Source organism: Anabrus simplex, chromosome 12, assembly GCF_040414725.1.
Source record: "Anabrus simplex isolate iqAnaSimp1 chromosome 12, ASM4041472v1, whole genome shotgun sequence".
In the NCBI taxonomy this organism is placed as follows: domain Eukaryota; kingdom Metazoa; phylum Arthropoda; class Insecta; order Orthoptera; family Tettigoniidae; genus Anabrus; species Anabrus simplex.
Window position 1 is genome coordinate 12,493,421 of NC_090276.1, and position 25,390 is coordinate 12,518,810.

General features: G+C 43.1%; 1 protein-coding gene across 1 annotated transcript in view; it reads left to right on the forward strand.

The window, feature by feature from the left end:
• Positions 1-15,624, forward strand: part of LOC136884399 (histone acetyltransferase p300-like) — a 185,372-nt gene extending 169,748 nt beyond the window's left edge. The window contains 1 exon segment of the mRNA XM_068229923.1: positions 15,341-15,624. Within this exon segment, the coding sequence (XP_068086024.1) occupies positions 15,341-15,624 (284 nt within the window).
• Positions 15,625-25,390: the final 9,766 nt, after the last annotated feature.

A 25,390-nucleotide genomic window follows, 5' to 3' on the forward strand; every position in this document is an offset into this window, starting at 1 on the left:
TTTATATTAGGCTACTGTTTGTCAGCTCTCTTGCTCTTAACCAGGCTGTACAGCATCTTCATGTTTCTTTTAGTATCTTCCTGTAGTTTTTGGGTAAATTCACCCAGTACTTCTTCTCTTCTCCCACAATCCTCTAATTTCCTCCTTCAGTATTCTTGGTCCAGCTTCTGTATTTTTCCATCTCTCAGTTGACTGACTTGTGCCAGGCTTTTCACTTTCAACTATCCTATCTGACCTTCCTTGGTCAACTCTTGTTCTTTTCCGACCCCAGCGGTATTAGAGCACTCGAGGCCTAGGGAGTCTTTCCTTTTTACACCCTTCGTGGCCATTGTCTTTCTTTGACCAACATCTTCATTTTTTGAAGTGTCGGATCCTTTCCATTTTTTCTGTCTGAATAGTATTATATAAAGGATGGTTGCCTAGTTGTACTTCCTCTTAAAACAATAATCACCACCACCTCCACCACTCTCTCTGTTGACTGTTGTCACTATTTCTGGATCTTTCAACATCCCTCACTTCCTTGGTAGTGCGTCTTATATCCATCTGTTAAGAAGAACTGCGCTTCGTTTGTGGTTTCCAGAGAGTATTTGTGATTTTATTTTGGGTACTGAGTTTATGCTAGGGAGTCCACGTTCATTTAATAGTGTTTTAGGGTCATATTTATTATCAGTTTTGTGCCCTAAATATCTGCCATCTTGTTCACTGCTACAATAGTTCCACAGATGTCACTACTTAGATGGAAACTCGTTATATCCATTTTAAACATTTTGCCCTAACTGGCACCCATTTTGTCTCGTCTGCCATCACTACCATGGAGACCACAAAGAAGGTGTGCACTCTACTCTCTTTTCATGTGGTTGCCTAGGACACAGAGCCTGCCCATTTTGTCAGCCATCTTTAAGAAGGGCAAATTTTGATACGTTGTGTAGCGTCTGATCCAGAGTGGGCGGCTACACCCAGCATCTGTTCTCCATGTTAGGAGCGGCTGTATTCATACAGGGGAAGGCAACGGGAAACCCCCCAGTGACAATATTCCCAGGAAGTTACTATGGAGAGAAAGAATAAATTAAAGGCCCCTAGTCCCGGGCAGCCCTTAAGTGGGGAAGGGGTGCTAAGAATCCCCCGGTTTAACATAATTAAAAATCAACTACGTGTAGGTAAATGGAACGCTAGAAGTTTATATGCAGCTGGAAAGCTGGACAATATGATTCAAGAAGCCAGGCGATTGAAAATGAACATCTTAGGAATCAGTGAGCTACGCTAGCCAGGTTCTGGATTGTGTCGCCATGAACATGGCACACTCTACTATTCTGGCAGGGACCCGCAAGACCGCAATCACTGGAATGGAGTAGGTGTGTTCGTTTCGGCGAACTATGTCAGATATGTCAAAAATTTCATACCATTCTCTGACCGTATAATGCTGTTACAGATGCAGAGTCATCCCTTTAATGTAAGCATTATACAAGTATATGCTCCAACAGCAGAGACAAAACATGACAATGACGTTGATGTGTTCTATGAAATGCTGAATAAGGTGTGTAAAGAACTCAACAGCACTGACATAATAATAATATCAGGAGATTTCAATGCCAAAATTGGGCAAGGTAGAAGGTCTGACTTAGTGGGAGAATATGGATTGGGTTCAGCTGACCAAAGAGGTGACAGACTATTCCAATTCTTCCAAGAGCAAGATCTAGTTGTTTGTAACACTTGGTTCAAACTTCATTAACGGCGCCTCTACACATGGATTTCACCACTAGAAAATGAAACAGGAAGACCAATCAGGAATCAGATTGATTATATTCTGGTTAACAAAAGATTTAGAAATATTGTTAAACGAGCAACAACGTATCCTGGAGCAGATATTGGGTCCGACCATGTGCCATTAGTGGCAGATATCACATTGAAATTGAAAACCACCACATCAAAGCAAGTGTCTAACAAGTTTGATGTTACCAAATTGTGAGATGGTACAATTAAAAGAGCAGTAATACAAGATCTGAACATCAAAATGCAAACCAACAATAGCAACAACAATGACAACAGTACAGAATATCAATGGAAAATATTACATGATACAATGTTAAAAGTCTGTAAGGATCATCTTACATCAGCAAGGCAAAAGAAGCAGAGATGGATGACTGATGAAATACTTGATCTAATGGAACGGAGAAGACAAGAAAAGGGCAGAGAAGACAACTACCGACAGACACAAAGGGAGATTAAGAAGAAAATGAGATTAGCCAAGGAAAGATGGATGACAATGAACTGTGAAGAAATAGAAGAACTAAACAAAGAACATGGTAGTTTCAAGTTATACAAGAAAGTAAAAGAGATAGCTGGGCTGTACAGAAAACAGATGCCAATGACTCTCTTTGATGACACCAGCAAACCCATCCTAGATGAACAAAAATCATACAGACCTGGACAGAATACATAAACGAATTGTTCAGTGATGACAGAGGTGAAATTTTGTACTTACACAATGCAAAAGGTCCTGCCAGGCTGAGTGGCTCAGACGGTTAAGGCGCTGGCCTTCTAACCCCAACTTGGCAGGTTCGATCCTGGCTCAGTCCAGTGGCATTTGAAGGTGCTCAAATACGACAGCCCCGTGTCGGTAGATTTACTGGCACGTAAAAAACTCCCGCGGGACTAAATTCCGGCACCTCGGCGTCTCCGAAGACCTTAAAAAGTAGTTAGTGGGACGTAAAGCAAATAACATTACAAATAACATTATTGCAAAAGGTCCAAAAATAACAAAAGAAGAAGTATTACATTCCCTCACAATATCACCTAATGGTAAAGCAGTAGGTCCTGACCAGATACCAGCTGAGGTTCTAAAACTAATAACTGAAGAGAATGTTGACCAAATTGCTAAACTTTTCAATACAATTTATGATACTGGAATAATCTCAGAGGACTGGTTGCAATCGTCATTCATCACAATACCTAAAAAGTCTCATCCAAAGAAATGCAGTGACTACCGTCACATAAGTCTGATGAGTCATATGTTAAAAACATTATTACATATAATACACACACGCATTAGAACGAAATGCGAAATAGACTTGGATGACAACCAAATGGGTTTTAGAAATGCCTTTGGTACACGAGAAGCCTTATTCAGCGTCAATGTCCTGCTCCAAAAATGCCGCCAACTACACAAAGATGTATTTGCATGTTTCATTGACTATGAGAAAGCTTTTGATAGAGCGTAACATAAAAAACTGATAGAGATTCTCCAACGGAAACATCTCGATGAAAAAGACACACGCACCATACAGAATCTCTACTGGGCTTCCTGTGTATCCTTATTTTTGCCATACAAAATAAATAAATAACACCCAAGGTATTGAAACTGATAAATATATTAACATAATACAATAGGCCCAACACCCTTCGCCGGAACCCCTGCAATCGCAGGTTTATGAGGTATTTTCTCTTGCAACAGCTACCGACGTACTGACATTTGTCCCTTCCTTCCATTAATTGCGGACAGGAGCCTGGTAGGCTCAGGTCAGATTTACGGCTTTATGGTCTCAAGATTCTTTATATATCACTATTCCCTCATAACACTGTCGATGGTCGCCTGATAACCAGGAAAAATAAGAGTATAGCTGAGTGAAAATCAATAAACGTCATTATTTAGAAATTATCTGCATTGCCAAACAGTTTGTATCCCCCAAGACACTTTGCGAGCTCTACCACTAACATAGTATTTAAAAATTAAAGCACCTTCTCCTAAACTACCATTTCATCCAGTGTGAATAAAATTATTTTTAGCCTCTTCAGTCCTGAACCTGCTTTGCATTCAGTGGGTTATATTTTGCTCAGATAACTGTAAAAAAATTCACCAAAGATAATTAGTATGTTTTACTAAGTTGTTTTATGACAAGTAGCATATATGCTACATCAGGACTCAGAGTTGACTTTCCTACCATTATTATTTTTTTCTTTAAATTGATTTGTATTATTGTAAGTAAACAAAACCACATGTAGAGCATATGCTACATAACGGACTGAGGAGGATAGCATAGATTATATAGTTCCTCATTCCCTGACTTTACATACCCATTTTCAATAAATTCTGTTCTGCCATTTGCTCGTGACAGACAGAGATGACGGAAAATTAAAAAGTGCATTTTTCTTGTTACTGTGGACATGGCCGATACAGAAATACCATTCTTTTTATTTTATTTTGAGCAATGTACAGACAAAACTCTTACTCTATATTGCCCCTATTTACCCGGCCTAACTCAGCGAGTATACGACACCGTTCATTTGCTAGCTGTCCCAATTTTAGAGGCATTTAAAGAACAAGGTTTGACGACAATACAAAAGATAACAATTTAAAACATGCTTGACATTTATTTTAAGATATGCACAAATAAAATCAAAATTTAACAAAAACCGTCTCTTGCTAAACGTTGCCTGAATGACTCACAAAATTACAGTTTCAAAAAAATATACAATTTATAAATTCACATTGCTGGATTTTTGCTGACTGGAATATTCTGCAAAAGAATAAATAATAACAATTCCTATCCTTGGATAATTGATCCATCCTAATAATCTATATATATAAAATAAGAGTTTTGTGTGTACATTGCTCAGAATTTGAAAAGAATGGTATTTCTGTATCGGTCATGTCCACTGTAACAAGGAAATGCACTTTTTACTTTTCCGTAATGTCTGTCTGTCTGTATGTATGTATGTACATGCATCATGAGAAAACAGCTGAAGAGAATTTAATGAAAATCAGTATGTAAAGTCGGGGGATGAGCCGCTACAATCTAGGCTATAAATCATTTCATTAGCGCTGAGTGAAATGGTAGTTTAGGGGAAGGCCTAAAATTTAATTCTCAGATATTTATATTATTACTGGTCCTATCGATAAATAATACATAACTAAAGTTATATAGAATTAAATTTCCGTTAATTTATATCCTATACATTTTTACCGTACCAGCTATGATAACACAGATATTTATGAATTTGTATTTTTGTTGCTAAGTCCATATCAACGCCGAGCCACGAGAAAATGCGTTAACAGGATTTAATGAAAATCGGTATAGGCCTACAGAGTCAGGGAATAAGAAACTACAATCTAGGCTGTAAACAATTCTATTCACCCTGGATGAAATTGTAGTCAGGGGAAGACGCATAAAATTTAATTTTTAAATACCTATGTTACTACATAACAAAATTTATAGAGAATACAATTTCCGATCATTTGTGTTTTATTCAATTTTTCCGTACCGACTATGATAAGAGTGAAATAATAAATATGGTAGTTCAACCTATTCAATACAAGTAAATAAGAGATGTAGAGATTACATTCTTATTTAATTAAAAGTGGAAATGGTACCGGTTTCGACCCCAATCTGGGTCATCATCAGCTGATTATAACTCGAAAAATAATGCATAAGTAAAAAAGAAGTTAACGGTCAAGTTCACACAATATCAGTTGAAGAGGCGATATAAAAATGACGGGGGTAGGCACTGTAAAATTCAGACGAAGAGGAATGTAAGTTACTTAAAAGAAGTAATGCGTAATCTTCCGGGCATCAGCACGGCACTCGCAATGTTTGGCACTGTCTCACAATGTTCACGAAAAGCAGAGAACAGTTAAATGAGCAAGACTGCATAAACCATCAGGCACAAAGTCACAACACAATCCAAATATGAAGATCTAAAGTCATGAAGAAGCCGAAGACGAGCAGGTCAACCGAAGTAACTTGCAAGCTCCAGAAGATCGGCGCGGTGTTTACAACGTCAAGTGCTGTAGTTTCATACGCTGACAGAGATTGAAGGATAGATTAATGATCAAGTATATGCTTAGTTCACGAAAATGTACATATATATACACTGACTGACAGAGCAAATGCAACACGAAGAAGGAGTGGTTCGAAAGGGATGAAAGTTGGGGGGAAAACAGAGACAGCACGGACGAATAATTGATGTTTATTTCAAACCGATATGCAGGTTACACAATGCGCACGGCATCGACTCAGTAGGATGTAGGACCACCGCGAGCGGCGATGCACGCAGAAACACGTCGAGGTACAGAGTCAATAAGAGTGCGGATGGTGTCCTGAGGGATGGTTCTCCATTCTCTGTCAACCATTTGCCACAGTTGGTCGTCCGTACGAGGCTGGGGCAGAGTTTGCAAACGGCGTCCAATGAGATCCCACACGTGTTCGATTGGTGAGAGATCCGGAGAGTACGCTGGCCACGGAAGCATCTGTACACCTCGTAGAGCCTGTTGGGAGATGCGAGCAGTGTGTGGGCGGGCATTATCCTGCCGAAACAGAGCATTGGGCAGCCCCTGAAGGTACGGGAGTGCCACCGGCCGCAGCACATGCTGCACGTAGCGGTGGGCATTTAATGTGCCTTGAATACGCACTAGAGGTGACGTGGAATCATACGCAATAGCGCCCCAAACCATGATGCCGCGTTGTCTAGCGGTAGGGCGCTCCACAGTTACTGCCGGATTTGACCTTTCTCCACGCCGACGCCACACTCGTCTGCGGTGACTATCACTGACAGAACAGAAGCGTGACTCATCGGAGAACACGACGTTCCGCCATTCCCTCATCCAAGTCGCTCTAGCCCGGCACCATGCCAGGCGTGCACGTCTATGCTGTGGAGTCAATGGTAGTCTTCTGAGCGGACGCCGGAAGTGCAGGCCTCCTTCAACCAATCGATGGGAAATTGTTCTGGTCGATATTGGAACAGCCAGGGTGTCTTGCACATGCTGAAGAATGGCGGTTGACGTGGCGTGCGGGGCTGCCACCGCTTGGCGGCGGATGTGCCGATCCTCGCGTGTTGACGTCACTCGGGCTGCGCCTGGACCCCTCGCACGTGCCACATGTCCCTGCGCCAACCATCTTCGCCACAGGCGCTGCACCGTGGACACATCCCTATGGGTATCGGCTGCGATTTGACGAAGCGACCAACCTGCCCTTCTCAGCCCGATCACCATACCCCTCGTAAAGTCGTCTGTCTGCTGGAAATGCCTCCGTTAACGGCGGCCTGGCATTCTTAGTTATACACGTGTCCTGTGGCACACGACAACACATTCTACAATGACTGTCGGCTGAGAAATCATGGTACAAAGTGGGCCATTCGCCAACGCCGTGTCCCATTTATCGTTCGCTACGTGCGCAGCACAGCGGCGCATTTCACATCATGAGCATACCTCAGTGACGTCAGTCTACCCTGCAATTGGCATAAAGTTCTGACCACTCCTTGGTGTTGCATTTACTCTGTCAGTCAGTGTACTTATAATACGATTCAATATAATTGAATACGTAATTATGATCTTGAAAATTTTTAGAACAGTTGACGTGTATGCACAGTACGCTATTTCTTGAATATTAAAAAAATTCAGGTCGTGATTGAAGTAGTCGAAGTTGGCGGACGCAAGGTATGAGTTTAAATTTGAAAGTGAGGGTCCAAAATGAAGGTGGCAATGTAGCTTTTTTTTTAGAGGTGAAAAGAAAAATAGGATAAGTTAATAAAGAAAGAAGATTAGTGGATAAGAAAAGATTAAAAGGGTTTAAAGTTAAAAGGTGGTGAGAAAGGATAAGATAGGGATGAAGGAGGGGTAGTTTAGGGTGGGTTACTGGAGGTAGAAAATGTGGGTAGGAACTTTGTAAGGCATGGAAAATTGAATTCAGGTTTTGAAATTTAGAATTTTTGAGAGGAAGAATTAGGAAGTCAAATAGGATGTCAAACGACATTTCTGTAAAACCCACAAAAACTTGCTTCAATACAAGCTAAAACGGAGCAAATGCCAAAGGACCTAAGTAGGAACCGAACCGTTGATCTCATCATTAGACTATGTTTTTGTTATGCTATCATGTTCCTCATACTGCGAATTAGGCAGAAAAATTTTGTCCGTTTTGCTCTACGACGCACCGTGTTCGAGATATTTAACATTTTGAATTTAAGCCCCAAATTTAATGAATCGAACTAGCACGGCACGTTAGCCTCTAAGCTATCTTTCTTGATAAGTGCAGCAGCCATCTTGCGCAAGCACCCTTAAGGCGTCTCATAAGAAGTCGTGTATAGCCGCCATCTTGCGCAAGCATCCTTAGGGCGTCTCAAGCCATCTTATGCAAGGACCCTTAAGCCGTCTTATAAGAGCAGTCGCCATCTTGAGCAAGCATCCCTAGGGCGTCTTATAAGGAGCCATGTATAGCCGCCATCTTGCGCAAGCATCCCAAGGGAGTCTCATAAGAACCTATGTATAGCAGCCATCTTGCGTAAGCACCCTTAAGGAGTCACGTATAGGCACCATCTTGTGCAATTATCGTCGAGAGATAGCTGCTGTAGAATTTTTTTTAATTATCCACCACCATATTTCAAAGGTATGTAGCTAAAGAGTGCAGCAATGAGGTTTGCGATGCAAGATGGCGGATGACAGCTGTCATAAAAGCACGTAGGTTTTTTCCAGACAAGAGCGAGTGGAATTTTTCAAATTGCCGCCATTACATTTCAAAGGTATGTAGCTAAAGAGTGCAGCACTGTGCTCTCTTGATTAAAAATGGCGGATGACAGCTATCAAGAAAGCACGTGAGTTTGTAAAGCACTTCGGATTTGCCGCCACCACATTTCAAAGGTATCTAGCTAAAGAGTGCAGCACGGTGCTCTCTTGATTAAAGATGGCGGATGGTAGCTGTCGAAAAAGCATGTGGCATTGTTTCCAAACAAGAGCACGTGGAATTTTTCAAATTGCTGCCATCACATTTCAACTCTAGAGTGCAGCACGGTGCTCTCTTGATTAAAGATGGCGTATGGTAGCTGTCAAAAAAGCACGTGGCTTTGTTTCCAAACAAGAGCACGTAGAAGTTTTCAAGTTGCCGCCGCCACATTTCAACTAAAGAGTGCAGCACGGTGCTCTCTTGATTAAAGATGGCGGATGTTAGCTGTCAAAAAAGCACGTGGCTTTGTTTCCAAACAAGAGCACGTAGAAGTTTGCAAATTGCCGCCACAACATTTCAACTAAAGAGTGCAGCACGGTGCTCTCTTGATTCCAGATGGCTGCTGTCACGTGGAATTGCCTGCCACCACATTTCAACTAAAGATTTCTGCACGGTGCTCTGTCGATTAAAGATGGCTGCTATCAAAAAGCATTTTTCAAATTATCCGCCACCACATTTCAAAAATATGTAGCTAAAGAGGGCAGCACGGTGCTCTGTTGATTAAAGATGGCGGATGACAGCTGTGGATTTGTTTACCGATTCAAATCTCGCGCTAGTGAGGTTAAGTTTGCAGCATTGAGGTTTAGGCCCGTCAAGATGGCAGTACTGAGGTTAGCGATGCGTTGTTTGTCAAAAAGCACGTGGCTTTGTTTACCAATTCAAATTTCGCGCTAGTAAGGTTAAGTTGGCAGCACTGGAAGAGGCCCCTGGGAAGCCCCCCCCCCCGTGCGGTGGCGGGGGAGGGGGCCCCTGGAGCTCTGTGGAGGCGGAGGCAGCAGAACCATCCAATTATACAACTCAAGTGTATTTATTTGGCAAGTGTATCGTCCGTCGCCTTCGTGTATCGTGTTTCCCACTCACTACAGCATCGTATGTGTTTTACTCAACAGCTGGGAATTCGGGACGGCAATCGTCCTACAACCGAGAGAGGCTAGCGCGCGCCAGTGACTCCGTTAATCGGGTGGTTTGCGCGCTGTTAACATCCTTTCTGTGCGTAGTTTCGTTGGAGTTGTAGGCTACGTGATTTTTCTTGTGGTATGTGCTTTTCCCCCTGTCGAAGTCGAATGTTAATAATGTATGAGACATACTGATCTGTTTTGTATGTGGTAGTTTTGCGTATTTCAGTGCATGTGTGTTCATTCATAGTTCATAATTTGGCGAAAGAGTTGAATGTCTTTCAGAGAGCTGTGTCGGTGACAGTTTCTGGTATTTTCTCTTCACATTATTGCCACAAAACATAACAAACATTATCTCCAAGTGTTGAGAGATACCTATAAAATTGAATTTCTGTTCGTGTTACAGGCTAGTAAAGGAAACTATTATGCATTTTGTTCCGTGTTTGTTACATTTCTTGTGTTTAAGATTTAAAAAGTAATGGTCAATTCGCCTTGTACTTCTAGGCCTTCTTTCATCGAGACCGTGGCGCAATATACGCGATAAAATCGAAGAATGAAAAATAATCCTCCTATTTTTTTTCTCTAAAAGTTGGCAGGTATAATTTTATTGTTACTAGCAGTTTCCCGCTGGCGCCGCCCGCAATGTACAAAAGTATGGTGTTGTTCGTTACTATCTTCACGGATGTATTTGCAAAGTTTCGAGTTAATGAAATAAAGCACATGATCTGCTGCGGTAATAGAATGTAATATTATGTCAACAAAACACTTGAAAATACATCACACAAAGAAATTGAATGAAACGTTCCTTGGAACACCACTACGCGCCGAACTGTTAAAAAGTCCTTCAAAGATCTTCGTCATGGAGACAAATGTACTCATAACTGTTATCAGAATCAAGCAATTTAAGTAGTTATTACCTCAAAAGAAAGCGCTTGATCCACTGAGTGTTTTAATACCAAAACGAATTGCGTACCTCAATTAGAACGAAAGATATGATTGCTTCTATGAGAAAAAATGTTGAAGAAATGAGATATCAAATTGAATGTGCACTCATAACTTTCCTCAAAATCAACCAATTTGAATAGGTAAGAGCTGAAATGAAAGAGCTTGATCCGCTGAGTGTTCTTAGGCCAAAACGAACTCCGCACCTCAATTAGAACCAAAGATATGATTGCTTAAAAGAGACAAAAAATTGAAAAAATCAAATAATTTGAGGAAGGCGGAAGTTAAGTAATTTATAGTAACCGATGACTAATCTGTGCATGAATACCTTTCAGTTAAAAAATGAAGGAAATTGGCCGGACTGACTGGCTTTAGTTTTCATAACTGAAATGGCGTATGGCTTTTAGTGCCGGGAGATCCCAGGACGGGTTCGGCTCGCCAGGTGCAGGTCTTTTGATTTGACTCCCGTAGGCGACCTGCGCGTCGGGATGAGGGTGAAATGATGATGAAGACAACACATACACCCACGGAAATTGACCAATGATGGTTAAAATTCCCGACCCTGCCGGGAATCGAACCCGGGACCCCTGCGACCAAAGGCCAGCACGCTTACCATTTAGCCATGGAGCCGGACGTTTTCATAAATGTTTTTAATACATAGATTATTGATATAGACAAATGGAGATATGGACAGCAACGCTGTTTTCTAAATGAACTATGGTAATTTCTGACTGGTAGAAAAGTTCTCACTATTATGACTTCAAACATGCAATTTATTCATTCACTGAGCAGTTAATTTTTGAACTGCAGTATCAATAAAACTTCAATTTTCGGGGTACTGGTCTTGCCGTATCAGACAGCGTTCGCTGGTGCAAGCTGTTTCCTTGTGATCCCAGCCGCACAACTTGTCTTCTACAGTACCGTCGTCCGTCGCCTTCGTGTATCGTGTTCCCACTCACTACAGCATCGTGTGTGTTCTACAGCTGCGAATTCGGGACGGCAACCGTCCTACAAGCGAGAGAGGCTAGCGCGCGCTTGCGACTCCGTAATTGTGTGGTTCGCGCGCTGTTAACATAGTTTATGTGCGTAGTTTCGTTGGAGTTGTAGGCCACGTGATTTTTCTTGTGTTTACAAGCATGTCTTGTAACCACAATGGTTTCGCAACGTGGTTACGATAAAGCTGAGGTGGGCCCTGTGATGTAGGGGTAGCGTGTCTGCCTCTTATCCGGAGGCCCCGGGTTCAATTCCCAGCCAGGTCAGGGATTTTTACCTGGACCTGAGGGCTGGTTCGAGGTCCATGCAGCCTACGTGATTAGAAATGAGGAGCTATCTGACGGTGAGACAGCTGCCCCGGTCTAGAAAGCCAAGAATAACGGCCGAGAGGATTCGTCGGCTGACCACACGACATCTCGTAATCTGCAGGCCTTCGGGCTGAGCAGCGGTCGCTTGGTAGGCCAAGGCCCTTCAACGGCTGTAGTGCCATGGGGGTCGGGGGATGTTTATGAAAGAAAATCTTTATGGTTGTCGATACTGGGCTTCGAACCCACAATCTCGCGAATTTAAGCTCACAGCTACGTGAAGCGAACAGCACAACCAAAGTCGCTCGGTTCCCAAGTTGGGAGCCCCTTTCAGCCGCCTTTTACAACAGGCAGGAGGTACCAGTTATGTATTCTACGTTCTCACACACACAGAGTAGGAGACTCAAACAACCACCTTGAAGATTCCGACTGTCCCATTACTGTATTTTGTATTGCTTTTGCTGAAGAAAGGAATGCTAAACATCCAGAACATAAGTAGTGCCATATGCATCATGGTCAGATTGAAAGCTTTTTCATGTTCCAAGGCTCAGCACTTTCTTAAACAGGAAACTGTTCGTATTCTTAAAATAACAGAGAGAGAGTAATAGTAATACCATATTCGAGACGCTTTATCGCCCGTGGGGCGCCGAGGTCAGACGACATCAATATCTTAACCCACGCGGAGGTAGCTTGGGAAGAAAAGCCAGTACATACCAGTGTTGCCAATAGCAAAAGTCGTAATGTCGCTAATAGTACTGACAGGATTCCCATGAATCCTTGAATTATAAGTAAGGCCCACGAGAGTTGGAGTCTGACATTTGAGCGGCGAAAGCAGTAACTATGAAGTTCGCTACGTTATCCTAGTTACCTCCATTGCGGCATATCACCAGTTCATACAGGCTGAGGGCCGATTGCAAAAATGATGACTAGTTTTAAGGCTTAGGCATCGTCTACCTAAACGTATAAATCTAGCACGATCTTCCATTGCATAAACAATGCTCAGTCAATGTTTAACTAGACATCACCTAAGGTTTCAATTTGGGTTTGAAAATGGAGACAGAAGTCGCAACCAATGAAATTCGTCGGTGCGCGCGTCGAACGCCAGTCAGCTGTTTGTCTTCCTACACATTACTCAAATATGGCTGAGCATGACCTGCCCACAGATAAATAAGAGTATCGCTTTCGGTGGAAATTAAATCTCATAATATTATCGACACTAAAGCGACACGCCACCGTACGAAGAAGTGTAGCTTTCATTATAGCGTTCTTACAGTGAGTAATCTTTTCATAAATATGGTAGCTTCGACGAAGGGAAGGTAAAGCTATAGTAATGTGTAACCGAGTGTGTTGTACGGGCCATATACTGTAGATGTAGCTTGCATTCTGGAGATCGTAGGGTCGAAACGCATCATCGGCAGCCATGAAAAATGTTTTCTGTAATTTTCCTATTTTTACACCAGGCAAATACTAGGGATGTTATTATGGCCACGGTTCTTCTTCCCCAGTCCTCTTCAAACAATAATCACCACCACTTGCCTTTTCCTATCTGACAGTTGCCGAAAATGAATACGATTATATATATAAACCCCATACAACCTACTTTTTAGTTTTCACTATTATGTGTGTTTACTTGGCAGTAAATATAAACGATTCCCTCCCGGTTGATGTATGTGTCAGCCCTCTGACGATCGGGACACTTAAATCTGATAGGCTATGTATGTAGTCGAAGTGACCTATAATTCCATGGAAATTACCCCATGTATATAATAAAATATATCGGTTGCCAAGAATTGTATTCAAGTTGACAGTTATCGCACTGTCACTTAGTCAGTCCTAAGAAACAAGTCTCTCGAAAAGCGAAACCTTATTTTAAGATTTATCTCCCAGTGCATGTCAAACGAATTGCTGCGGTTTAGCAGCGGGCGACCCACAGAGAGGCCGTCGTACTAACCTTTCTTCCCGGAATCGTCTCAACATGATAATACAAATTACATACCTATTTCATGATACATAATCTCTGATTGTGATTCACTCCTCTCATTTGAGGTTAAACAGTGCCCTCCGTAGTGTTTAAACATGACGGGTTGAGCATAGGTTTTAGACAGTGTCTAAGTGATAAATAACGTCTCCGCAATGCGGCAGCCATACTTAGGCATTGTTTAACCGTAGCCATGGTCTAAATACCGTTTCTGCAATCGGCCCTGAGTGTTTAATAAAATATGTAGGCCTAATGCAATTCAATAAATTTTGACCCTTTCTGAAGATCGAGCTATTGATTCCATCATTTAACACAGAACACATCATTGCCGAGATTTCATAATCACTAACAGACAATAACCTCAACAAATGCACATGTTAAATACGGAGTAGAACTGTACAGCTGGCAACTGATTAACTTCCAAAAGATAAACTAACAACGAAAATAATATTCAGAAAACAAACACGTAAATACATAAAGCAGCAACAACTAAAACAGTACCACTCCAAATACTACCACAAAAGCGACTGAGAGCAAGCCAACTCGCGTGACGAAAGCTTTAAATATGGCATCGCTGTTATCGTTGCCAAAACAACAGACCATTTTCGAGCAGCATTAGTCAACCTTTTCTCGCCGGTGGCGCTAGTATATGGGCCTTAGCATACATAGTAGGCCTACAGGTCACCCAAACTCATGTGTGAGGTGCGCAGGCGCGTAGTGTGCATGGTCGCTTCCATTCAAATTTTAAATACTTCATGAATTTATTGATTTAGAATTTGTATGCGATATTATAATTTAGTTGAACTTTCTCTAGTAAATCCGCATGCTGGCTAGCGCACGAACTCCAAAACCCCATTGCAAGGTCGGCCGAACTCCGAGCCCCATGAATGTGATTCTGAAGTTACGGAAAAGATGACGAAGTTATACGAACGCATAGTAAAGTTATCTTCCGTATTGCTGTTTAGTTTTTCATTAGGTGCATTCTCAAAGTCAGCAGTATATTAAATTTTGTTTTTGCTAGTGGCTTTACGTCGCACCTACACAGATATGCCTTATGGTGTAGATGAGATAGGAACGGCCTAGGAGTTGGAAGGAAGCGCCCGTGGCCTTAATTAAGATACAGCCCCAGCATTTGCCTGGTGTGAAAATGGGAAACCACGCAAAACCATCTTCAGGGCTGCCGACAGTGGGATTCGAACCCACTATCTCCCGGATGCAAGCTCACAGCCGCGCGCCTCTAACCGCACGACCAACTCGCCCGGTAGTATATTTAATTAGTATATGCGGAGGAGCTATCTGACGGTGAGATAGCGCCCCGGTCTAGAAACCCAAGATTAACGGCCGAGAGTATCCGTTGTGCTGACCACGCGCCATCTCGCAATGTGCAGGCCTTCGGGCTGAGCAGCGGTCGCTTCGTACGCCAAGGCCCGTTATGGCTGTAGCGCCATGGGTTTTATTATCAATGTAACAACTCTCCCTAGTGGTAAGCAACAACTTAAACGCCTGTGTATGGTGAAGTCTTGCAGGCCATCGGAAGCAACCTAGGGTGGTCTCGCAGATCTGGAGATCTGGACAAATGGGAGTGTGATGCGATGATGCAGGCCAACAGCATCAATAACATCAGGATTCAGAAGAAGAGAATCCTCATAGTCCCTCCACTCCAACTCCAAGCACTGACCTGCCCGGGGTGTCCCCTGCTAAGCCGAGCAACCCAGTGGAAGTTGGGTATCCAACCCCAGCGGAAAGCTGGATCGGTGAACAGACTAGTGTTTGGAGGGCTGAGAGTTTCTATTCTCAGTTAACTCTGTTTTCCCCAACAGATTGTGGGTTGGTGTCATGAAGGGCATCCGACTGTAAAACGCCAGCCAAAACCAAATAAACATGGAAAGTTATTTAAGTTCGGCCTCGGAAACAGCTAGGGCGTTCCTCATAGGTGACGCGCAAGGATATCGCCTGCCCCTGTGTAAAAGTGTGCGAAGGCTACCGAGTCAAGGGCGGGCTCTGTTAAAGAAGCTAGCTCAACTTAGAATAGGCACGTTGAATGTTGGGTCAATGATTGGACGAGGAAGAGAAGTTGCGGATTTAATGGAGAGAAGCAACATTGAAATTCTTTGTGTACAGGAAACTCGGTGGAAAGGGATCAAAGCTTGGTAATGGCTTCAAACTGCTGTATAGCGGGGCAAACAGTCTGGGAAGAAATGATGTAGGAATCATTCTGTCAAAGGATTTGAAGTCTTGCCTGGTAAATGCAAACAGGAAAAGCGACCGAATAATGAGTACTAGATTGTGCCTTGATGGAATCCTTAACATCATATGTGCCTATGTTCCCCAGATAGGTTGTGAGGAGGAAGAGAAAGATACTTTCTGGAGCTTATCGGCTGAAGAGAGTAATTCTGGGTGGAGTCTTGAATGGACATGTGGATAACAATAATAGAGGAGATATATCAAGGAGAGTTACTACTACTGGAAGGTTTTTCATACCTCCCCTGAAAGGGGAGGCGGGCCTCATCAACAGTGACGCCATCTATGAGGCCGGGAGATTTTTTACGGTGAAGGAGCTGCTCGGAGAAGGTGAGGGGCTTGGCGGCGGTGGCCTATACTAGGAACTGCCCCGGTATTCGCCTTAGTGCAGGAGAATGGAAAACCACGAAAAACCATTCTCAGGACAGCCGACGGTTGGGGCCAGCTGTGAGGTCCAGCCCTGTCTCGTCTCCCGAATTCAGAGGCGTAGAGCCCCCCCCCCTTCCCTCTGCTTGGTTGGCCGGTCAGAGTGCAGAGTTGTTGAACCACGGACCAGCCGGGGCCACTAATGGGCCAAGACCTGCTCTGCATCTACCGACGTCAAGTAGAGTTCATGGAGACTGGGGAATAGGTGAAAAAATGCAGAAAGTGAGAGAGTGATAAATTTTGCACTGGAATCAGACCTTGCTATATGCAAGAAATGTGACCAGCAACTGGTAACCTATAAAAGTGGAGAAAACATCTAACAACATCTAAAGGAATTACAGAACTGTAAAGTGATTGCGGGAGAACACATAGCCCCACAACACAGGTTGTTGGTGCTAGAGTGCCAATGGTATAGTTGCAGTAAGCAACGTAGAGAAAAGATAACGATGCCTAAAGTTAAGTGGTGGAGATTGGAAGATCCTGCTATGAGAGAAGAGTTCAAAACAGTGGAGTGATCAAATGGGCAGGAGAAGATGTTCTAGTTAAAATCTCCAGTAAAGCTGCACCTAAGGGCAAAGGAACATTGTGGCGGAATAATGAAGTAAAGAAAGCAATCAAGGCCAAAAGGCTTGCCAAAAAGAGCTGGGATCGATCTGGGTCTGATGACGACAGAGAACTTTACGGACGGGCAAATAAAGCTGCTAAACGAGGCAAGGTCAACCGTATGGGATGATGTCTATGAGGAACTGAAAACTACCAAAGGAGTAAAGAAGCTTTTTAGGATAGTGAAGGCAAGGCATCGAAAGATTTCACGCATATCAAGCAGATGAAGAATCGAGGAGGAGTTGTTCTTGAAGACGACAACCATTTCAAAAAAAAAAGATGGGAAGAGTATTTTAACCACCTGCTTAATGAGGAAAATGAAAGACTGGTTTTTGAAGATGGTGTCAGGGTTTAACAACTGAAATTACTAGAGAAGAAGTGGTGGTTGCACTTAGGAAAATGAAAAATGGAAAAGCAACAGATTCTGACGAAATTCCAGTGGAAGTCTGGAAGTGCCTTGGAGAGACAGGAACGGATATTCTCTGGGATCTAATGCAGCAGATTTATGAGGAAGAGAAAATGCCCATGGAGTGGAGACAGACAACAATAGTACCTATTTACAAAGACAGGTCTCCAGGACTGTTCGAAATATAGGGGAATAAAACTAATGTCCCATACGATGAAAATCTGGGAGAAGATTGTTGCGAAAAGGCTTCCAGAATAATCAGCAATTGGAAATGAACAGTTTGGTTTCATGCCTGGGAGAAGTACCACTGATGCAATTTTTACGCTCCGACAAACCATAGAGTATCACAGAAACATGGTGGCGGAATAATGAAGTAAAGGAAGCAATCAAGGTCAGCTTTCTCCATAAGAGTCTATGTATAGCTGCCATCTTGCACAGTAGCCCCTGGCCCAAATCCCAGGAGTTAGTCCCGTAAGAGCCCGTGTATAGCCGCCATCTTGTTCAATTGTCGTCGGGAAGGGCAGCCTGCTGAGGAGGAGTAGGTTCTAGAAGTCTCATAAAACAACTACTGTCCAACCCGAAATAACTTATGGAAATGAAATATTATTTAAACTAAGGCAAAATAATATCATAGACAAAATTTTTAAAATAGAAGGAATAGTAAGAACATGCATTAATAAGAAGTAGGGCTACCGAACAGAAGGAGAATGGTGTATCATCCCAATGCAGCAGTATACCAGGAAATAGAGCCTATAATGGATTTCATAAGAAAGAAGAGAGTATCATTCCTCGGTCATCTCTTGAGAACACCTCAAAACAGATTTAAACGCGGAGTTTTGGAAAAGCTTTGGAAACAAAAACAACAACCTGTCTGGATAAAAGAAATAAAATAAGACATGAAAGAATTAGACATAACACTGGAGGACTTAAAGAATAAATCACCGGGCGAGTTGGCCGTGCAGTTAGGAGCGCGCAGGTGTGAGCTCGCATCCGGGAGATAGTGGGTTTGAACCCCACTGTCGGCAGCCCTGAAAATGGTTTTCCGTGGTTTCCTATTTTCACACCAGGCAAAGGCTGGGGCTGTGCCTTAATTAAGGCCACGGCCGCTTCCTTCCCATGCCTAGGCCTTTGCTATCCCATCGTCGCCATAAGACCTATCTGTGTCGGTGCGACGTAAAGCAACAAAAAAAGAAGAATAAATCAAACAAAGTAAATAAATTGAAGAATAGTAAAATTAGATTCCTACAAAAAATTGGTTAAAGAGAAACAACTAAAGGGGTATTTTCAGAAGAAGAACGACATTGAAGATCAGATAGAATGAAGAAATACTGGAGGAACAGAAAGGAAAGAAAACCACGAAACATCATAGAAGGCTGGACAGAAATTGAATACAGTGGTCCAATGCGGCTGTAAAAGAGCAATAATAAAAATAACAACAACAACAACATCGAAATCACAGTCCACCACCAGTGGAATATCGTCATTTGTATTTTGTAACTGTACTGCCCAGTAACTGAAGTAAGAACTTCCAGACAATTATTATGACATAGTTCCATTGCGTGGAGCGTCGCTGACGGAAGGCGACCGGTCACTTCCCTCATAAAACGAACGAGCCTATTAACATAAAACATATTTTATGGTCTTGTTGTGAGCTTGCGGACAGAGGAAATAAGAACAATGCCTCCTCTGTGGAGGAAATGTGAATTCCTAGACAGCTGCAGCAAGAGGCTGAGTGACAGAGTTGCTAGATCAGTGGTTGTTCGGAAATGAAATGAAATGAAATGGCGTATGGCTTTTAGTGCCGGGAGTGTCCGAGGACAACTTCGGCACCCGTAGCCGACCTGCGCTTCGTGATGAGAATGAAATGATGATAAAGACGGCTCATTCACCCAGCCCCCGTGCCAGCCGAATTAATCAATGATGGTTAAAATTCCCGACCCTGCCGGGAATTGAACCCAGGACTCCTGTGACGAAAGGCCGGCACGCTAACCATTTAGCAATGGAGCCTAGTATGATCCGAAGTATTGCATTACCACCCGTGTGGGTAGGGGTGCTAGAACACAGCCGCGGTATCCTCTGCTGTTGAAAGAGGCGACTAAATGGGTCTCTTCTCTTGGGAGCATGGGTTGGCGACCTTGGAGCTTCTAGCCGAGTCTGGCATTGCTCCCACTTGTGTCAGGCTTCTCACTTCCATCTATCCTATCCGACCTCCCTTGGTCAACTCTTGTTCTTTTCCGACCCCGTAAGTATTTCTTTTTACTATTTGCTTTACGTCTCACCGACACAGAGAGGTCTTACGGCGACGATGGCATAGGAAAGGCCTAGGAATGGGAAGGATGCGGCCGTGGCCTCAATTAAAGTACAGCCCCAGCATTTGCCTGGTGTGAAAATGGCAAACCACGGAAAACCATCTTCAGGGCTGCCGACAGTGGGGCTCGAACCCACTATCTCCCGGCTGCGCGTCCCTAACCGGACGGCCAACTCGCCCGTTTTACAGTATGTTTGCAAGGCCTAGGGAGTCTTACATTTTGACGCTCATCGTGGCTTGTACCGTCCTTTTGCCCATACCACCCTTCTTGGAAGGGTCGGACCTCTCCTTTTCACTTTCTGATCCCTGCAGTAGCGTGTCGTTTTAAAATATTCGAGTTTCAAAACAACCGAATTCCACAGGGCAGTTCAGAAAAATCCGATGTCTCCAGTTTCCTTGTACTTAGCTGTAGCGCTTTTGATTCTTTCGTCTGAAATGCAATATGTCTTTATTCTCTTCGAATCTTGGACATGCATATTCATCGTGGCTATATGAAAACCAGATGTTCCAGCTTCATGTTCGAAACAAGATACCAAGTTCTTGCAGCGGGGATGAGGTCTTTTTTATCGGACAGCATTATTTTTTCGCCGTCGTTTTTCATGATAACACAGCTCAAGTGGTATTTCTAGATTGTTCAGCCGCTGGTCGTCGAAGTAGTCGAAACAATATTTCAAATAAAACTTATCGAAGCAGCCTGTGGGTACCAAGCTAGTAAACTTAAGAATAGTTTGTTTTTAAAGTCCCTGCCACCTACAGTTGCAGCTACCTACACTTCTCGGATATTTTGAGACTGTACCTGTAGCAGTAGTATATTCATTGTATTTCTATATTCCCATTGCAGATTTGGAGGGTTTGCAGTGGGGAACAAGACGGTTACATTTAGCATAGGAACTTCTTACCGGAAACGTACCGTCTTCTCTGTACCCATAAAAAACCCACCATAGCACATGTTCAAATCTCCTGCATTGTATAATGCACGTCACTGACTAGAGTACGTACGTCGTTGAACGATCACGTGGCGTCTCATTCCCCTACAGATTTGCTGACATTCCGTGCCATTCAGTTGAGTGTGTGATCTGCACGGAGACGTGTTGTACCTGCTGCTGTGCTTGTGATCTTCGTTCATACTGTACTTACAGTACTGAACCAAAGATAGGTCGCAGTGGCCCGATTGCTTGGCCTGCACGTTCACCCGACTTGACACCGCTAGACTACTGACTGTGCGGTCACATGAAAACCTGATTCCCTGTGGAATCCGAGGAAGACATACTGGCGCGGGTTATGGCTGCGGCGGATGTTGGAGGACCAGGGATTGGTGACCATGTGTACCATGTGTCCTTTCAGGTACTGTGTCTGTGTTGACGTCGGTGGTCGTCACATCGAGCCCTACCTGTAATTGGACCCAGACGACAAGCAGTAGGAGTCGGACAGAGCGCTGGAAATGCGGGAGCTGTAAACGTGTGTTGTGGTGGTTTTTTGCGGATAACGGGAAGACGGTACGTCCTATGATAAATTTAACCATCTTGGTCCCCACTGCAAGCCCTCCAAGTCTGTAATGGGAATTTAGAAACACCCTGTATGGATGCATGTGCAGTGAGTTTCTCTCATCGGTTGGCCGGCTTATCTGCCTCCGTTGACTCATCACTTCCCGTTACACAGCGCAGCGACAACATGGGAATGCCCGCACTTCGCAGTTCATGTCCGTGCTTAGAACGAGTATTAAGTGATGATCTGTCGTTCCAACTGTTCTCGAGTTGTGAAGTGTTACTTCGGGGTATAATTCTCATGATGACCCCCACATGTGTACACGGTAGAGAAAAGGGTATTTATGTACCATAATTAAGTGAAAACAGAATCTTGGAGGAAAGTCGTTAGGCGATTTGTAACACAGTTTCCAGGTGTACGCCCTCCACACAGAGATACCGTGCGGCAACTGGTAAACAAATTGAGAGGAACTGGTTCTTTACTCGATAAGAAGCAAAGTGTTAAAAAGCGTGTACTTAACGAGGAAAAAGTAATGAAATCGCAGAAAGATTAGAACATACGACTACAAAATCCCTAAGACGAGTTGGACAAGAAGCCGGGGTTTCGAAGAGCTACGGAAATGTTAAAATGTGTGGGTGCAGGAGGAGAACGTTTCCAGCATCGCCTGTCATAAGGTACGAGCTTATTTCCTTCATTCTTAATTACCAATTTTCTTAATTCTTGTTTTATTAATTGTAATTGTTATCTCATGTCATGCAGCATAAAGTAAGCGAAGTGTTGTCCTTGTTGCTACGCCGCGGAGCGGGCAGTGATGAGTCAAAGGGAGGCAGATAAGCTGGGCGCGCCTGCCGGCCAACCGATGGTGGCAACCTCAAACAAGAACTGTGATACCTATAGGTAGTCCAGCGTACCGTCACTAGATAGTAATGACAGATGTTTAAAGTGCTGTCTAACTCTAGCAAGAGGCCCTTTTCAGCGCACAATTATCTTATTATTATTACTCTGTGTGTGTGTGTGTTGGGTATTCAGCCCGCAAGCTGGTTTGATCCTCGGCAGCTCCCCCAACAGCTGTCATAGATAGCCTAGGTTGTCGCAGAAGTAGCATACTAGAGAAATGAGGAGTGAGGTCGTTTCCTGTTCCTTTCCTCACCGAGCCAGAAATTGCTATTACATAAAAGTCTGCCAACCAAGCCCACTGAACTGCATGAGTGACATTTTCATACCATTCATAGCAGGGACTGACTTCATAAGGAATGGTATGACTAGCATCGCTCATACCTCAGTCACTTTCATATTGTCAAAGCCAAAGAAGACACTGAGACAGGTCAATGAAAGTATTAAATTTATTCTAGCCCATACCAGAAGACATAGTGTACCGTAAACACTACATCCCGTTAGCAAATGCGAATTATTATTATTATTATTATTATTATTATTATTATTATTATTAATATTATTATTATTATTATTATTATTATTATTATTATTATTATTGGGTAAGAGAAGTAGAGGTAGACTAAGACGACGATGGTTAGACTCGGTTTCTAACGATTTAAAGATAAGAGGTATAGAACTAAATGAGGCCACAACACTAGTTGCAAATCGAGGATTGTGGCGACGTTTAGTAAATTCTCAGAGGCTTGCAGACTGAACGCTGAAAGGCACAACAGTCTATAATGATAATGTATGTATGTATGTTATTATTAACAAATGCATCGCAAATGGGAAATAACCCGGTGGCAATGGTCACTCACACTAGCGTACCGGTAATAATGAAGTTAAAACAAGCAATTCCATGGAAAGAAAGTATGACAAGAAATAGTACTAGTTTTACATTCTAAATCCAGCATCATGATATACAATTTCATACACAACTTTTCCAGTACTTAACACTACAGCTTAAAATACTATACGTTGAAGTAAATTTATAACATAAGTACCCAACATCTGAAATGTACCGGGAGTGTCCGAGGTCTTTTGATTTGACACCCGTAGGCGACCTGCGCGTCGTGATGAGGATGAAATGATGATGATGAAGACGACACATACACAAAGCCCCAGTGTCAGCAGAATTAACCAATTGTGGTTAAAATTCCCGACTCTGCCGGAAATCGAACCCAGGACCACTGTGACCAAAGGCTAGCACGCTAACCATTTAGCCATGGAGTCGGACACCCAACAACTACAACAACAAAAGTATAAAAAGCAATTCCATGCAAATATATATATATATATATATATATATATATATATATATATATATATATATTACAAGAAGTACTACTAGTTTAACATTCTAAATCCAGCATCATCATATGCAAGTTCAGACACAGCTTAAGTATTTCTAGTGCTCAACAGTACGGCTCCCTGAACTAGGAGTATGGGTGTGATAAACAGCACATGGTTAAACATCGAACAGAAACTGAATATGATGACTTGATGTTTTTCATTTAGTTCTTTCTTCACCAAAATTGGTATTATGCATTACGAAAGACGCTTCAGACTTATTTTCTGGCTCAATGAAGTTGTTTGCAAAGAATCTGTAAGAGGAATGGTCGCTCAGTTCTTTCTTTCTTTCTTTCTTTCTTTCTTTCTTTCTTAATCTGTTTACCCACCAAGGTCGGTTTTTCCCTCAGATTCAGCGAGGATTCCCACCTCTACCGTTTCAGGGGCAGTGTCCTGGAGCGTGAGACTTTGGGTCGGGGATACAAGAGGGGAGGAGGACCAGTACCTCTCCCAGGTGGCCTCACCTACTATGCTCAACAGGGGCCTTGTTGGGGATGGGAAGATCGGAAGGAAAGGAAGCGGCCGTGGCCTTAAGTTAGGTACCATCCCGGTATTTGCCTGGAGGAGAAGTAGGAAATCACGCAAAACCACTTCGAGGATAGCTGAGGTGGGAATCGAAACTCCTCTACTCATTTCACCTCCCGAAGCTAAATGGACCCCGTTCCAGTCCTCGCACCACTCTTAAAATTTCGTGGCAAAGCTGGGAATCGAACCCGGGCCTCCGGGGGTGACAGCTAATCACACTAACCACTACACTATAGTGACGCACTTAAAATCTTCAGTTTGTGTTTTACTTGTTTTTCCATTATGTCTTTTTTCTCTTTCTTTTTTTAATTTTATCCTCGGATTTATTTTATTTTATTTCCTGAGCTTTGCTTTCTTTCCTTCTCTCTCTCTTTATTTATTTCTTTCTTTCTTTCGTCCTTATATGTTCGCCAAATCTATTGTTTAGCTTAATTAGCTTTCATTTTATAATGGAATAGTATATTTCTTTTATGTTATATAAATGATCCTATAAAATGTTCTGAGCTCGGTAAATTCGTGGAACAGGATGCTACCGTACTTACACAATGTCCCAGTGAGGATCTTTCCTCTAACGGGTTAGGGACCACAGTTTATTGTATAGTCCTAGCCGCCTGAGCACAAGGAGGGCTATGACTCAGAATATGTCCGAGATGCCCACTCCCATTCCATAGCAACTGGTATCCCAACTCTCAGAACCACTTTACTAGGCCACTCAGTCGTTGCCATTGGTTCACGAATTAGGACGTGACTACAGTAACCCGCACCACGCAATGGTAGGAGGGTACTCGGAATGAGGAGACAAAGGCTAAGTTAGGAATGAACTCGATGGATGAAGCTGTACGCATAAAATGGCTTCGGCGGTGGGGTCATGTGAGGCGACTGGAGGAGGATAGGTTACCTAGAAGAATAAATGAGTCTGTTATGGAGGGTAAGAGAAGTAGAGGGAGACCAAGACGACGAAAGTTAGACTCAGTTTCTAACAGTTTAAAGATGTATGGAACTAAATGAGGCCTGAGCACTAGTTGCAAATAGAGGATTGTGTCGACGTTCAGTAAATCCACAGAGGCTTGCAGACTGAACGCCGAAAGGCATAACGGTCTATATTATCCTATAATGTCCGCCTCCGTCGCGTAACTGTTAGTGTTATTAGCTGCCGTCCTCGGGGGCCTTGGTTCGATTCCCGGTACTGACAGAAATTTAAGAATGGCAGGAGGGCTCGTATGTGGTTGAAATGGTACATGCAGCTCACCTGTGCCTGAAAAGAGCTGCACCACCTCGGGATGAGGAC